Source organism: Patiria miniata, unplaced genomic scaffold, assembly GCF_015706575.1.
Source record: "Patiria miniata isolate m_02_andy unplaced genomic scaffold, ASM1570657v1 HiC_scaffold_7, whole genome shotgun sequence".
In the NCBI taxonomy this organism is placed as follows: Eukaryota; Metazoa; Echinodermata; class Asteroidea; order Valvatida; family Asterinidae; genus Patiria; species Patiria miniata.
Genome location: NW_024037074.1, coordinates 4630754 through 4648621, shown reverse-complemented (window position 1 = coordinate 4648621; position 17868 = coordinate 4630754). Strand labels below are relative to the sequence as shown.

Below are 17868 nucleotides of genomic sequence, written 5' to 3'. Positions count from 1 at the left end.
TTGTCGAGGTCACGAAATTCGTTACTGGCAGTGACATAATGATAATGTAAATGAATGTAGAAATATGTAGAAGACTGCTTTCGCCAGTATCTAAAATTCAATTGTTCTTTACAACCCCTCGAATAGTGGTGGTCCATTTGTCGATAAACACCATACATAAGCTGTCTCTGGCACATTTTTTCAGGGCCACAGACTGACTACTGCTCTACAAGTTTCGAAAATACGTCAACAAAATGAAGATATACTACGCGCACCTTAATACACTCTTCCGTGATTAACCCTCCGGGCTAGGTATTTGTATACGCCCCAGACTATATAGCATTGTCCTAACTGTACGACAACAGACTGTGACTAATAACAAAGATAATTTGATTTGATTTGATTTGATTTGGTTTGATTTGGTTTGGTTTGGTTTGGTTTGGTTTGGTTTGGTTTGGTTTGGTTTGGTTTGGTTTGGTTTGGTTTGGTTTAATTTGGTTTGGTTTGGTTTGCTTTGCATGGTTTGGTTTGGTTTGGTTTGGTTTGGTTTGGTTTGGTTTGGTTTGGTTTGGTTTGGTTTGGTTTGGTTTGGTTTGGTTTGGTTTGGTTTGCATAGTTTGGTTTGGTTTGTTTTGGTTTGGTTTGCATGGTTTGGTTTGGTTTGGTTTGGTTTGGTTTGGTTTGGTTTGGTTTGGTTTGGTTTGGTTTGGTTTGGTTTGGTTTGCATAGTTTGGTTTGGTTTGTTTTGGTTTGGTTTGCATGGTTTGGTTTGGTTTGGTTTGGTTTGGTTTGGTTTGGTTTGGTTTGGTTTGGTTTGGTTTGGGTTGGGTTGGGTTGGGTTGGGTTGGGATGGGTTGGGTTGGGTTGGGTTGGGATGGGTTGGGTTGGGTTGGGACTGGCCCATAACTATAGTTGGGACTATCCATACTTCAGTTGGTATTACCCCTCCTTTAGTTGGGCCATTGAGTTTTATGGTTACACCATCAACCCTTCAAACGTAACTCTTAAACTGGCTCCTTTCTTCCTTTATTTTGTTTCAGTTTGGTACACACAGAAATGAATTGTTATGAATATGGCTACGGAGATTAGAATCATCCGGTATTACTTTTTTTTTTCTTAGAAGATGATTCCATTTGAATGTTACCTTTAATTTTACAAACCCGCCTATAGAAATGAAAAATATAAACCAAAAGCCATTCACAATGGCGTACACTCTAAAAACCAATGTAAAATCTACTGGGAACAGCCGTAAGATTTCGTTAGTAATGCTTCCTGTTTGAGACGCAGGCTCTCCATCTCCACCGCGCCAAGGATAGCTTTCCCGTCAAGAATAATTGAACTCCGCTGTATGATCCGCTTATCTACCAGAGGACAGTCACTGTGACTGGCGGCCTCACGCCGAGGCGCTTCGTTCCAGCTCCCAGGGGTACATCCGCCGCAATTTTAACCCGCACGAAGGTGGTCGTCAGGAAGATTGACTTCTCAAGAGCGACCCGAATTGTTTTCAGTTTTGATTGGAAACGCCAGCAGCAAATTATCGCCGCTTCGTTTCGTAAGACGTTGTTTTGTTTCGGTCGAGGCATATCTCTGGTTGGACACATCTTTGTTGTTTCTCGTGCACACCGTTATTGTCGGCAATATCGGAACGAGGGAAATTCGCCCAGGGCCGAATCACCAAATTGCAAAACATAACAAGAAAATTGTTTTAAAAATGGGGGAAAACTTTGAGAGGTCGGCATGATAAAGAATCGTAATTTTTTTTCGGGTCGACAGTTTTTTTTTAAGTTAAAACGCAAAACAATTAAGTGGCCTGATAATATTTCAGCCTTAGTAAGGCCTTCTTGAGAGGCAAATGACAGAGGAACAAGAAACAAACATGTAGGGGACAAACAAGCATGCAGGGTTGGAAGGAGAAACACAAAGGAGTGTGGGGGGGGGTATACCGGTGTATGGTTTAGTGCGACATGGAAACGCTGAAACGCAAAGATAAAACAGCACGCACAAGTCGGGAAGGAGGTACAAGCATTACATTCACTGTGTGGACTTCCGAACAAAAATGTCCACATAAACCAGTTTTCAGATACGTTGTGTGGACTTGCCCACGTCCACACAAGGTTCCCCCCTCTCTAGAAAACAGAGGCATTTTGGAGTTAGGTTTATCCGTCTCAAAATTATCAGCGCGCATTCCCCTTATACGGTCTTAAAATGTACTTGCGGTATTTCCATTCACACGTACTTTTGAGTCAAAAAGTCGACACAAGTCAAAAATTATACATTTCCATAAGGGAGGTACGGGGGGGGGGGGGGTAAGGGGGTATTGACCCCCCCCCCCAAAATATTTTTTAAGACTGCCCTTTTCCATTCAAATGCCCCTTTTCCCCAGCGTTTACCCCCCCCCCCCAATATTTTGCAAAGAGTACCCCTTGTTTAAGAAGTGCCCTTTTTTTGTTTGAACAAGGCGTTTGTTTGAGGCGTACGTTACACTGAGGGACCGGGACTAAACCTCTGCAGCGGAAATTACCACAAAGGGCCCTCAGTAATTTGAAAAGCTAAGGAACACACCCCCTAAAAAATAGGATTTGGATTCTTATGCTTTTAAGAAGATATCGAGGGAATATGCACTTCGGTTTCACGGCCGCGCACACCGGTTGTTTTGTTTTGTTTTTCCTCATACACCCGGGGGTTTGCATTAATTACCTTTAATAATGCCTCAGCAGCATGGATTTCTCGACCTTTTTTTTCTAAAGCTTCCTTAGATTTTAATTCAGGGGCAGGGCTGAGTAGAGGGCTCTTTGCCAGATAATAAAGATGAAGATATCATTTCTCAAGTCAAATTAAGTGTGTGTTTTATGAGCAATTAAAAACAATTCAATTTTAAAAAATGTGGAAAGCTAAACAAAAAATAAATAATAAAAACAGAACTAGCATGACAACGTTAAATAATATAAACAAGTTCAAAATAATATAAACAATCTAAAATTACTTGCGTCACCAACGATAGACACAACACATGAACAATTTCAAAGACCCTTATAATTTAAAATATCAGTAACAAAACGGAAAGGGCGTTTAAGAAAATATGTTTGTCCTAGCTGGGGGTATCGATTTTGCTTGCTAGATCGTAGACGGTGATACTAAAGTGCTAAATAACGTCTTCATACTCATATTATCTACAAAGAGTCGGAAATACACTTTATTCGAGTAGTGAAAATACACTCCCATCCATTGAAACTATTGGGACCAGATGCTTAAAGATATAGTCCATCATTTGTAATTCGTGCATTTTGTTCGTTTGAAGCAATAAAAGAGTTCAAAATCTAATGAAGGATACTGAACAACTAACCTGATGAAGTTTCAGCTCAGTTTCAGCTGTATATTCCGAGAAAAACAGCATTCTATGATCTCAATTTCAAATCAAAAGTTGCTGAATCATGTTTTGAATTGTTTTGAATTGCAGCTATACGCGATGTCGCGCACTGATCCGACGAATTATAGCAACCGCGCGCGCCTGTGCATCGTGCCAATGCTTGCGCGCGCTTCGCCGAATAACAAAACGAACTACTAATTTAAATTTTCCTACGGTGCGTCTTAAGACGCACCGTTGGAAAGGCCTTCTTTCGTTGATTACTTCAAAATGACAGCTTGCCAGAAAGATTAATTTCACAGGGAGTTTAGTCCACTTACTATCTTTCAACCAAGTATGTTTTTCAACAATAATACGCCAGTTACTCTTTCGGATGGCTGCAAATGATGGACTATAGCTCTAAGAATGAAATTCGTTCCGTTGACTATAGATTGAGAATTTAGTTTTAACTGGATTGAATTTTTTTTTTATTTTTTTTTAGAGTATTTCAATATACCAAGTATATAGAGTGATTTTCACTCTATAGGTCGTCTAGCCCCTACACAGTTTCACTCTTTGTAATTTAGTGAGCTCTCGTGCAGGATAAGGGTTCATCTGACCCCCTCTAGTGACGCCCTATTTTGGAAGGATCCAATACGAGGTGATTATTAATCGACCAATGCATTAACCTATCTAAGGCATGGTGATACAGGAAAGAGGAAACCTTACAATTCATTTTACGATTTTCAGAGAAAAAAAAGGTCAAAAGGATACGGCACTAATCAAGGATTCATTGCAGCAAGGACATATTGCACGAAGGATACGGCACTTTTATACTGTATATCCTTGGGGCGCCGTAAGTTGCCTCAAATTTCGAGGCGTACCGTTTTTTTGAGTGATGCGTGTGTTAGAAACTAGTTTAGAAATTGATTAAAAAAATGCTTTTCAGATGATTGCAGTCAGGGACTAATTACATTATTGGGATGTTAGTGGGTACACTGCCCTTCACAAAGTTCTTTCATTTTCCCCCCTTCTGATCGTAAACATCTTCGTTCGCGTCATTGAACTTACCGTGGACCTGATTAACAGATGAGGAATCAACTGAGCTATCACGAACCTTTCCGACTTGCAACGAACACGTGTTCGCAAATCTTCGGATGAAGTTTCGGTTGCCTGTCATTCAATTTAAAATGCTGTACAATAAACCATTTCAACTGTGGCTAAAGTTGCCAATTAAAACGGATCTGTGAAATAAATGTCAGGGCTGTTTATAATTTCATGTTGATTATAATACGCTGTAGAAGTGGTTACGTCATACACCGCCTAGGTCACGCCTTGTCCGGTGTGATATGGCCAAACACACACATCATAACGTTGCGATAGGCAAGGTGCCCACTTTTTCAACAGTTTTCGGGGTCCACTCATAAGTCCGACGCCTCATAAGTTCGAAATTTCGGACTTAATATGAGGCGTCGGACTTATGATTATAAATTCCGCCTCGTAGGTCCGACGCTGCATAAGTCCGACGCCGCATAAGTCCGACGCCTAATAGCTCCAACGCCTCGTAAGTCCGAAACAGCATTTGTCCATTGTCGAACTTATGAGGCGTCGGACCTATGAGGCGGAATTTATGCCTCATAAGTCCGACGCCTCATAAGTCCGAAATTTAGGACTCACGAGGCGTCGGACCTAAGGCGTCAAACTTACGATACGGCCCCAGCTTTTCATCGGTTAAAAAAAAAATGCACCCGTAACGTTCTGAGTGATAACTACAGTCAGCCACAAAGCACTTTCCCATTTCCCAGTATATTTTGCCTGAGACATTTAAACCAGAAAATGTTCAGATCTCCGTACAAATCCTACGGGTCAAAATGGCGGACGCGACATTGTTTGGATCGATCACTATATTAGTTAAATATTCATTGTTTTCATCAATCAGACAAATTTCGTTTATATTCCTGACTGAAATAGAAAAATGACTCTCTTGGAGCATGATGTAATAGGTCACCAACAGTGTGTTTATTTTACATGTACTGTATTACTGGAGATGCAAAGACCAAACAAAATATACCCCAATATCTGCATAACTTTACAAGATCTGAGTACACGTATAATAATATATAATATAGTTGATAAATGGAACGGTTATTTAAACAGAGAGGTTAACCAATTTCCAAATGAAGCAGTTGTGTTTCTAATTGTCAGGTAAACTCATGTACTTTTTGTCAAAGGTCTTTTGGTAAACTAATTGGAATCGGCTAATTATTACTGTGACATGAACTACAAGTTCACAGTGCCAATTGGCGTCAGTCCACTGCCTGCCATAATACAGGTTAACATTTCTGAGTGTCAGGTACAGTTTACATTATAATTTTATGATTAAATAATAAAATCGTGATTCAGGAACCGATCTTAATAAACTGCTACATATGCTATGTGCTTGTCGATCAATACTTCAATATCTAGCTTAACGTTGAGTGATTTTTGGTATCAGAAAATAGTAGTAAATGCATATCAGTTTGACTCTCGTGGTATTTGGCAGGCAGTATACCAATACAGCTTAGTTTGAGGGGAAGTAGTGGGAATTACTGGTCCCGAGGTGTAGGTCAGCTTGACTACCCCCCCCCCGCCCCCCGCCCCCCCCCCACCATCACACCTGAACATGGATAATTTTTCTGAGAAAGCGGTCCAATTTTTTTCCTTCGTTCGTTACATTTGCCTGAGCAAAATTTGCTCAGGCAAATGTAACGAACGAAGGAAAAAAATTGGACCGCTTTCTCAATTCACGTCATTTAATGACGTGAATTGAAAATTTACAAAACCGATAATTTTTGCAGATTTTCCTACATTACGCATTTCAACGAAAAAGCATTTATGAATGGGAATAAAAGAGTGATGACTCTAGCTTAACGTCCGTTTAAACCTTGCAGAGTCGTGGCCGTGATGACTTGCAGGTCACAGGTCACGCAAAATCCATCCAATCAGAGCGTACATTCATCAGCCCATCCCAGCGTCCTGTTTGCATGGCGGGGGTACGAGCGAACGATAACGTTTGAAAAAGGACCGGTGTGTTTGCTGCCACCAACGTTTCAAAAGTCTCCCATTGGGAGTCTTTCAAATCTAGGCAGCTGGAGTAGTACCAAAAGTATCATTATTTTCTGTATAGACAGATATGCCTACAACTGTCCTCTCAAAAGGAGGGTCGACCTGTAGGCTACATAGACAATAAAGAATCTTACAAAGGGTATTGAAGTGACGACAATGACTGTCGATGCCGTCCGTTTTTCCTTGTAGATTTCAAGCCCGAAGATATGGTTCGCGTATGCAGGTATAACTATACTAGCCATAATTCCAAAACCCTTTGACCTTAAGTCATGAAATTTCCTGGGTATGTTTAGGAAGAGTTGCTCTATGCATGTACTGAGTTTCAAAATTTTTCATCACTCGATGGCCGAGATCTTAGGGGGGGGGGCAGAATCTGCCCCCCCCCCCCCCGGCTGAGAGATGGTAAAAATAACCCGGCCCCTTTAGGGTTAATATATGCTTCGTTGGTGTTTCAAATTTAATTGCTTTCTAAGGGAATAAATCACCAATCCGGGTCACTTTCTTTTTGACTCACCCAGTACTGATGTCCAACTATATTGTTAGCCATGCTAAATGTCACTGAACCAATACGCCCTTTTTGCTGCCTGGTCGTCAATAGTTGGCTGGATAGAGGATCACTCGTGCGTACCCGTGACCATGCAAGCGATCAATTTTGGTTAGGCCTAACTATTAGTGTACGCCGTGTTTAGTTGTCAGTGATGCGTTCTGATTATGAAGTAGAAGGGTACCACTCAAACACAACGAGATCCAAAGTGGTCTTGTCGGATAAGATACCATCGCCATGTTTCGAAATACACCGCCGTGGATAGTGGTAAGACAACATTTTTCTTTCATGCACTGTTAATGTTCGAGATAAAGGTGGTTATGGTCGTACTCAAACGGGAAAAGTCCCGATCGTGTGGAAAAGGTGACGCTATTGAAAAGTTCGAGCACAACTGGTGATATGCGCGATCTGATATTTAAGATCAATGACAGCAATTTGAATTAATTTGAGACGGAATATTTGTAACAGAATTTAATTTAATTAATAAGTAGTTTCCAACTCAACTTGTCATAGCAGCCTGTTTTGAATCGGCATTGATCGGTTTTGCGCGGAATCAAATGCTAGTAACGAGCATCTAGTGAAGTGGCGGGGGATAGTTGAAAGTTGAAAAGGGGACTGTGGAATTTTCCCCTTTAAGGCTAATATAGTTTTCATACATTGGGTCGGTGAGGGAATTTGTGGGTTACAAATTAAGGAGAAACGGTAAATTGCGGTCGATATTTAGCCAAGCCTTACCAGACCAATGATCTGTACGCAGCAGTATCATTGGGAGCCAGCAGTAACTTGGGAGTAACCTGCGATTTCCCAAGACGGGGGAAAAGAAATGTTCTCATCGTTTAATGCCGCGGAAACCAGAGTCATACGCCAGCCTGATGAGTTTTATTGGCTCCAAACAAATTTTTAATTTATTTACTCATCTGTTAGGTCAAGTGGCGTATATTTTTCAAAGCTAGAGTGGCATGAACCATTTTTAAATATTTAGTATGGGCAATACATTCTATACAGCAGGCACTAATTTTATATTGCCCTCAATATAAAACTATCATGATTGTATCTCGCCGTTGACTGATTTATCAAAAGTACTGTTGTACTTTGTTCATAATCACAAAAACCATACTGACGGTAACTCCTACATCAACGGCATTTTGAATTAATTTTTGTGCAAAACAGAATACTTAAAAATATATCTTTATGTGCAAAGACATGCCAACATTTGTATAAAATAGCGGCCGTTTTAAAACAAAAGGGCCACTGTAGAAATGTTGCCTTAATTTATCAAATGTATACCGTTGTACTTTGTTCATGTACATGAACACCAAAAACTATACCGAAACATCAAAATGGCCACCATATTCGAATATTCGGTTTGAAAAAAAGGCATTTAGTCTATAGTTTTGTTGAGTACCGTCCCCGGATGACAAACACATTGGTTCTAATGACGAGGCTAATTATTATTATCTTCGTTGTGATTACACAGCGCAACCCAGGTGCGGATATCGTCTACGAGTTCAATGGCCCCAAAGGCCTGCCAGGAACCCGCAGGTTCCATCACTGGCCTCGTTTTGGAGTGGAGGAAGATGTCATCGACATGCCATTGCATGATTGGGGTCACATAGGGCCGCCGAGAAGAGACGCCATGCACTACAAGAGGCGTGGCTTATCGCCGGAGGAGAGAGTCAAGCGCGTCATCTTGTGTTTCATACTTGCTGTCGTCGTGGTGGTGCTATTGGTTGGAGGGGTGTTATTTCCGGTCATTTTCTTGAGTTGTAAGTGCATGGGTATTAAGTAAATATACGTATATAAAATTATATTTAAAATACTGCCTGAAATTGACCGAATTTTCAATCGGTTACATAATCCGTGAATGAAAACTTGGGATCATTCCATAACAAGAGCGTTCAAGTCAAAATGTACTGTACTCTCGAAACATGTTTTAACATTTTGTTAGTAAAACAACAGTTTATCAAAATTTTAACCAACAATGTGAACATTTCTCCAGTTTGACCAAAGTTGGGTACATTTTACCCAACGTTGGGTTAAAAATCGGTTATTTTTTTTACCAAATTGTTTAACCAACTGTTGTGTGGTTTACCTGGTAACCAACGGTTGGTAAAACTTAGTCATTTTACCCAACGTTGATTAAATATAACCAAATTTAACCAACGTTGGGTAATGTGTACAACTTACTTGTTTAAAAAGTTTAACCAAAAATTAACCAACCAAATTTGTATACATGTCTTGAGAGCGTAAATGAACCGGTTTTGAAGATTTCAACGGAAATAATGGAGATGTATTTTCATAGTTTTCTCAAATATCTAGCACTGAGCTAAAATTTCAACGGGATGGTTTCTTTAATAACCAGCCTCAGATTCATGGTATTTTTGTTCCTTGAATCGAAAAAAAAAATACATCTTCACCTTTGAACTGTGCATTGTTGTGCTGGTGGCATGCTGCAGCACCAAAACTTGGTGTTCTCTGCGTAATGTATGCATGATAGACTTTCATCCGCTAGATATCTCAGGATGACTTATTTTAAACATAAAGGTAACTCATTTGTTTAAATAAACTTGAAGGAATTTGTTAATGGTTGAGACTGAAGAGACTGTAAGATCGTATTGTATCAGAAGCACGTTTTGAAAATTCGAATTATTACGCTGAACACTCTTTTTTTCCTTTTTCTTATTTACATTTTTCCATCCGTCTCACAGCTCAGCCGACTGCACGTGAAAGAGCAGGTAAGCATTTCTATGTTTGAAAGTGTACGCAAGATATTACCATTTTCCCTTTCACTGAATACAATATGTTCATGTATTGGTTTTCAAATTGGCGTATTTTACCTCGGGGCCTGCTCTGCAGCTGACACACAGAGCAGATACATATACATATATGATGAAAATAAGTTCAAGCAGTGCTCACCGGGAATTTTGTAGCTGAATTTTCGGCCTTACTATAGACCTTTATCAGAGCTGGACTGGCGGTTTGACTCCATCGGACTCCTGCTCCGATGAAGGCCTAGTAGGGCCGAAAATTCAGCTACAAAATTCCCGATGGGCACTGCTTGAACTTATTTTCATCATATATACTTATCTACAGTGCTACGCACTTCTGCTTCATGTTGTACGATACATACATAAACAAAGCGCAAAACAACTTCCAATTTGTCTTGTCTGAAGTGAACTCACAGAAACAAAACAAAAACTTTTAATATGTTTATCTTCTTTTTCTCCCCTCAGCAATGACGCCCGAAATCGGTAAGTAATTTCAAGTTTCACATATAGGCAGGGGTGTCAATCGCTTCTCAAAAGTGGGGGAGGGGGGGGGGGGGACATACCTTGATCAGAAATAATGCGAGCGCGAAGTGCTAAGCCCTTACAGCGTGGGGTTAAAAAATTCGGATTCTAGATGCTCATGTGGTGTGGTCTGAGGCAATTTCTGACCACTTTAAGCAATATTTTGTATGCGAAAGATAATGTTTAAACGTCTTTTTCGAGGTTGAAGTCATTGAATAAGCTATTATATTTTCAGCTAAAGGCGTGGGGTTCGGGGCCCGCTTAAGGCCCCCCAAAAAATGATTCTAGATGCTCTGTGGTGCGCTCTGAGGCAATTTCTGACCACTTTAACCAATATTTTCCCAGCAAAAGATAATAATTAAAAAAAATCATTTTCGAGGTTGAAGTCATTGAATAAGCTATTATATTCTAAGCTAAAGGCGTGGGGTTCGGGGCCTAAGGGCTCCAAAAAATTTTGGATCCTAAATGCTCTGTGGTGCGATCTGAGGCAATTTCTGACCACTTTAAACATAATTTTCTTAGCAAAAGATACATTGTAGTACAAAATAGGGCCCTGTAAATGAGGCACGATTTCAAAAATCCGGGGGGGGGGGGGACATTTGATATTGTGTCCCCCACCCTTCAAAAAGTGTGTGTGTGTGGGGGGGGGGGGATTGACGCCCATGCATATAGGCCCTAAATATTGTTCAATATGGAGTTGAATTGTGTGCAAGCTGCCCTTTACGCCTACTCAACTGTTGTCATAACTTGTAGGCCGACCCTTTGATAAAAGTTCGTGCTGGCGTTCCAGCTCTCACTATTATTCCAAATCCTTTCAATTTTTCCCCCGGAAGACTGAGCCCGGTGGCACAAAAGTCAAGTTGACCCGGCCAACACGGCCTCTGCATCTATCTTTTTCGACATACCTGTGGCCGTTACGCCTTTATTCAAAAATAAAAAACGAAACTGTTTGAGCCTGAATCAGTCCTTTGCATGAGCGCTTCTGGAATTTCGAAAAGGTATAGGCCTTGAGGAAGCAGTGAAGCGGCATGCTGGGTCAGTGTCAGGAACCGCACAGATCTACGTTGTAGTATTTAGTCTACTTCACCAAACGTAGGCATGTACAATGGGCGTAAATCCCCGCGTTAGCGTGACACGTAACGCAATAAAAAATTCTAATTCTGGTCGTCGGATTTCAACTATATATCCCTCACACATTTTGACAAGAGGATGGGCACGCAGCTTGTGAAATATTGTCCAATTACATGATGTACAAAGGAACGCGGAACGCGCAAAATCTGAGACAAACAAAACTGAACGTACAAAATTCCACAGGGTTGTCTAAGGGGCGTGGCTATCTCGCAAACGGCGACAGGTCAAGTGAATCAATTCCCCCCCGTACATTTTTGTAGTGAAACACAAAGAAATGCCGATTTATGGTTATGTTGAAGTGTCCGATAATCTAAATGTATTACAAAATTAAGAAAATCTGAGAACAAGCACCCTCCCCAGCTTTTCGAATGTCCACGGCCGAGTAATTTTAAGATTTTTGGTCATCCCCCAATTCGCCACTCGCTGACACGGAGTTACGCCACTTTGCGTGTACGGTATGTAGGAAATTCCGGAAGAGAAGTCGAGCATGATGTGGCCAATTTCTGCACAAAAACGGTGGTTAACGTATTGGAAGCGGACAACGACTGTATTATAGGGATAGTAATTAAAGTGTCTGTTTTTTTCCATAGAGCTATATTAAAGAGGTTGTGGAATGCTCGAGGACATTTCCGTCATTCTTCTTGTAAATGTAGCCTAAGGTGTGATGAAATAAAAAGACTATTGTTTCTGTAATTAAATGAGTACAAAAGGTACTTTTGAGAGCTGTTTTTCAAGTCCTGTCATGCCTGTTTCGACCCGAACGTGCAATTTGTGTAAAAGTCGTCGTTGCGGGCAGCAAACAAAACACAGTAAATCGTGACGTAATAAACAGGACTCCCGATGCAGAGAAGCATAAAACGAGTCCTGTTTATTACGTCACGATTTACTGTGTTTTGTTTGCTGCCCGCAACGACGACTTTTACACAAATTGCACGTTCGGGTCGAAACAGGACCTGAAAAATAGCTCTCAAAAGTACCCTTTGTACTCATTTCATGACGGAAACAATAGTCGTTTTTATTTCGTCACACCTTAGGCTACATATACCCAAAAAATGACGGAAATGTTTTTGAGCATTCCACAACCTCTTTAAATTACACATTTCATCATCGTTTTATCAAGAGCAATCAGAGTATTATAAGATCATGAGATCCAGAATATGATCGTAGCTTTTTTGTTATCACAGAGTTTGTCGGCGGGATCGTGACCTTTGACCTCGACTACAATCCCGCTTACAATGACCCAACTTCGGTGGAGTACCAGGACTTGGTTCAAAATTTCATCGCGGAGGTAGGCCTACCCAGTGGCGTATAGCAAGGTCAATTTTATTTGGTGGGGGTTGAGAGAGGGGCAGTTTTGCCATTAACCGGTCACCCGGCCTCCGTAAAATCAAAAAGCGGGAAGGGTGGGGGGGGGGGGGGGGTACTGGACACGATCTTCATATGGGGCACTCTTCAAAATTTGCAAAAAAAGGGGACTCGTCAAAAAAGGGGCTCACATTACAATTTTTTTTTTTGGGGGGGGGGGGGTTTAAAACACCTTAAACACCCCCCCCCCTTTCTGGCTACGCCACTGATACCCCCTGATGACTCATCTTTGTATACATACAAGGCATTTGATTATATGCAAAAGTGTAGGCTTACGTACGTTTCCTGTCGGGTTAATGAAAAAGAAAATGATCGTTTCAGATGCCAACTGTCGGAAACGATTTTTTTTCTCAGACGAGTTGATACAATTATATCAACTTATAGCGCCTTAAATCAAGAGAGGGCGCCGTAACTTTTGTACTGGTAACCTAAAGCGGGATCGAATGTTTTCCACTAATTTTTTTTAAATTAGGATGAATTTGTGAATGGAAAGTAATGGATAACAAAGACATAGTTTATCTTGGATAAACAAGGAGCAACCTTGTTTATAAGTGGAATTGACGTTATTTGTCTTCCCCGGTTTGTTTTTCGCAAGATGGATAACCTTCTCAGGAATGATGCGGCTTATCAGGAAACCGTCGTACACGAAGTAACGTAAGTTGCAACTCAGATCATTCAGGATTCAGTCTAGCTATGTCTTTAAAACACCAATTTCACATACAATAAGTCTCAACGTCCTTGAGGCCATTTTTAAGCTGAGCAAGATGATCCAGAAGAGCCTATTTTATGAGACAACATTTTGCGCAAAACTGCCATGTCTTGATCTTCTCTTCAATACTGATAAATAGTTTCCATTCTCTATTGTCTCGGAAGCCCACTCTTGTAAAAGATAGTTCCTCGAAAACGTACAATATACATAATGTGAAGGGGAAAGATCTTTGTTCCTAGACAAGACACTTAATCACAAGATGCTTCTCTCCAACGTGGATTACCTGTGATGGCAAAGAGGATGATAGAAAAATCAGTATCTTGTTGTTTACCCCCCCCCCAAAAAAAAAAAATCCAAGAAGGATGGGGTGATCTTAAAAAACGTTACATGAAAACATTACTAATGTAATTTTTAAAGGGAGGGCAGTGTCGGGATCCGTTTTGAATGTATATACACGCAAGGAACGAACGCCGACATACCCTTCAAAGAGACCTTCCGAGAAAAGCTGGAGGAACAGGCGCAGACCGGCAACCTCGGCCAATTTGTGTTTGTGCCGGCCACGCTCGTCATCTTTGATGGTAAGTCTTGCAACGGCAAACCTTTCTCCTTGATCGGAGTGAGGATTGTTTTGTTCTTCCAGCAGGGGCGTAAATCCCGGGAGGATGGGGGGGGGGGGTTATATCCCCCACACTTTTGACCAGGGGGATGTGCTATTGAATCGTCCCCCCACCCACAGTTTTGTAAAAAAAAAAAAACGGATTATAATGTATTTTTCTAACGTCCAAACAACTAAACAGTATTCAGTAGCACTGGAAAGTGGAGAAACAAAGTACAAAAGCTTTAAAAAGGTAAGCGTGAGTATATATGATATAAATCTTACCCTGAAGAGCGCCCATTGTGTAATGTGGTGTCCAGCCATTTTAGTATTTTGGTCATCCCCCGTCCCCCGCTCGCCGGCACAGATTTACGCCTCTGCCTTCCAGTCGATAAGTCAAGCCTCCGAGTCTTTGCAAACAGCGTTGCAGGTTAGATAAAAACTCCTTTAGATAGAAGTGTGCTCCTCCTTTGAGGGCTTACCCAGAAATGGAAGTAGAAACGAGACAAAGGCAAGCTTGGAAACTGAGCTGGTCGACGAGGAGCGCTCAACATTCTTTTCAGTTATTTCAGACACAGACGGGGCATCCAATAGGTGTATCCAATGTAATGTTATGTTTTTGTTCTGTTCCTTTAATACTGGCATGTCCATCTGGAATAAATATGCGCCTTTTTGTGGTTTAAATTATGTCCCTGTTTCAGTGTGTAATCTGTACTGTTTCAACGGAGGAACGGTGAACAGAGCGATCGACGTGTGTGCTTGCACCTGTCCCGTCGGCTTCCTACCACCATCATGCCAAGGTAGGTAATTCCAGGATTCGACGAGCATGTTTTAGCCACGAGGGCAAATCACGATGCGCTGTTGATCTAGCAATTTCTGTAACGAAGAAAAACAACCATCTCAGTATTTTAAGTACTATTGGGTTGCCCCTGGTAACGGTATACCTTGCTAATTTTCTTTTCTATTTAAGCCCCAACCACCATTGCGATACCGACACAGTCCGTCACTACCACAGGTATGGCGTTGACAAGTGCAATGTCTGCGGGAATTATTACCACAACCAGTTCGGTGAATCCCACGGTAGCTGCTCTGCCAGGTACCACCTCAAAGCAAATGACGTCCGTGTTGCCAGTAACCACGGTAACACCGACGACCGAGTTGCCAACAACCACAGTGACACCGACGACCGAGTTACCAACAACCACGGTAAAACCCACGACCGAGTTGCCGACAACCACGCCGGTAAAACCCACGACCGAGTTGCCGACAACCACGGTAAAACCCACGACTGAGGTGCCAACTACTACGGAATCATCGACAACCACGGAAATTCCAACGACTACGGAATCACAGACAACTACGGAATTTCCCACGACGACTGAGTTGTCAACAACGACGGAAATTCCAACGACTACGGAATTACCGACAACAACGGAAATTCCCACGACGACTGAGCTGTCAACAACCACGGAAATTCTGACTACGGAATTACCGACAACGGAAATTCCCACGACGACTGAGTTGTCAACAACGACGGAAATTCCAACGACTACGGAATCACCTGCTCCGGCTCCACCTCTGCCTCCGCCTCCGCCTGCCTCTTAAGGAAAACATCATGACCCGCCGGATTAAAGCGCCAAATTTGGTACACTTTACTGTAAGGTCCCAAGAAGTCATTCTAGAGGGGGGTGCCCGATTTTGGCGGCTTGGGTCAAGGTCAGACCAAGGTCAAAGCTAGGTCACATGGTGTATAATACGGTATGTAGTTGTAGTAAATTTCGACAAAAGTCTGAAATTTTTAATTCTGAATAGCATAAAAGGATGCCTGACAATTATAAGACCTCACATTTTAGAAAAAGTTCCATCAAAAACCTTTGCCTAACAAAATAGGGGAGCTTATTCCATTTCCAAAAATGATGACTCAGCACTTTTTAGAAAGTTTGCTTTCTTTTATGTTAAAGTTATAGAAAAGGGAACTTTGTTCTTTTTTCGCATCACTACTCCGGCACATGGATGCTAGCAAGCATAATTATACGTGGTTTATTAATTATCTTAATTACAACGTTAGTTTGATTTCAATTATGATTTTATAGCTGATTATGTCTGTATAAGTATGTATTGTATATATATATAACACTTTTTAATTCACAAGGCATGAAAGTGAATGGTCAGTTTCTGGTAGTCCATTATGTTTTCTCTTCTGAAAATCTATTGGTCGTTCCAGTTACCATGTTTATTCCTTGGGTGTCATTGTTTCACGGTGGCACGGTAGGCCTATACGTAAATCTACATTTATATACAGTGTACATGTATATGGAGGATGCGAATATACCTGTCATGACATATGTCAAAGTTTTTTCATTTGCATAATTATTAGCACCCTATTGTGCTCATTGATTGATTTTGCCTATGCTGAAATGTTGTCCTACACCTTGTGTGTGATTAATTCACAATTCACAAAGCAAAAGATTTACAAGAACGTTTTTCATTCAATGAAAGCTCAAGTGTACTTTGGACCAAACTTGAAAATCGCGAGTCGCTAAAACCTAAATGCCTATAAATGTGCATACCTTATCATGCCAAATAGTATGTTTCTCAATGATGAAAACGATAAAATAGAGCTAGTTTGAAAATTTGGTCAAGAGGTATTCAAACGTGTGTACCAAATTTGGTGCTTTAATCCGGCGGGTCACGATCTTGCCGAAAATTAGCTCTAAGCCACCGGACTCTGACCTCCCATAGACAATGATATAGATCCTGATCCCGCCATGGATTAAATACATGTAATTTGATGACCTTAAACAGAGTGGTTCAAAACAGTGTACACTTTTCCAGAGGCAGATTTCTCAAACTTGGAGAGACATTTTGCAATTGTTATAACAAGATATTCCTATTATAACACACTGAGTATACAGTGTTTAAAACGTCGGTGAAGGGCAAAACCTAATTTGAAGATATTCCTAATCTACAAGATTTTGGTTGTATCGTGAAAACGGCGTTGAAAATAAAGCCGAATAAGGCCAGATCCAGGGGGGGATACCCCCAAGAAAAAAACACGATTTAGGCTGGATTTTCAGTGCCGTTACACCATGCACTATGAAAATGCGCCCGTTTTAGTCCCGTGACGTGTATGTTTGTATTATTAGAGGTTTTTTTCTAACCTCAGATTCATCAGAAATAGTCAAAATCTTTTGGTCTGGGAACCTGACTACGCAAACCTATGGGCCAAGTACAAGTTGCAACTTATTTCATTTAACTCCTCTTCTTTTTATATCAGGAATTTAGTGCATTCACACATTTCACACATTGTTGCACTGGTAATTTAATATTATCGTTTTCTTTTTTTTTAAAATTCTTTAAAGCCTATACAATGAGGAAAGTTTGGGGGAAATCCCTTTTAAAGACCAGTTTTGTAACTCATGAATATTAATATCACGATATTGACCAATCACAATCAAGATGTCGAGGTCACGCCTCCAAACACTGACCAATCACAACTGTTTCACCGTGCCTGATGACTGGAATCCTGACATAAATTCAAAGATTATTCCCTATTTCGATGAAAAGTTTAAAAAAGTGAATTTTATTTACAAATTATAGTTCTTAAATTCTATGCATTTATAGGTGAATCGGTGATCATTTAATCTTGGAAAAATAAGGAAGAAAAAAAAAACATTTTAGAGCTTGACTGGTTCCATACCACCATAGGTTTGTGCCATAGGTTTATATAGGACCTCCCTGCTTAGCAACGGCCACCCCCCCCCCTAAAAATTTGGTTCTAGATCCGCTCTTACTTTAACTTTATAC

The 17868-nt window shown here is 40.9% G+C and overlaps 1 protein-coding gene across 1 annotated transcript; it reads left to right on the top strand.

Annotated features, from left to right (window-relative positions):
- The first annotated feature begins 7171 nt into the window (after positions 1-7171).
- On the top strand, positions 7172-16095 carry LOC119746233. The gene is made up of 9 exons (XM_038223056.1): positions 7172-7238; positions 8449-8737; positions 9680-9706; positions 10205-10222; positions 12577-12680; positions 13353-13411; positions 13884-14044; positions 14763-14861; positions 15032-16095. Exons 1-9 carry the CDS (start codon positions 7209-7211, stop codon positions 15664-15666), a joined length of 1422 nt encoding a protein of 473 aa, XP_038078984.1. The 5' UTR covers positions 7172-7208; the 3' UTR covers positions 15667-16095.
- The last annotated feature ends 1773 nt before the right edge of the window (positions 16096-17868 follow it).

Coding starts and splice junctions, on each gene's coding strand:
- LOC119746233 (XM_038223056.1), top strand. CDS start 7,209: ATGTTTCGAAATACACCGCCGTGGATAGTG. Junction 7,239..8,448: donor ATACACCGCCGTGGATAGTG/GTAAGACAACAT, acceptor GTGATTACACAG/CGCAACCCAGGTGCGGATAT. Junction 13,412..13,883: donor ACCGTCGTACACGAAGTAAC/GTAAGTTGCAAC, acceptor TAATTTTTAAAG/GGAGGGCAGTGTCGGGATCC.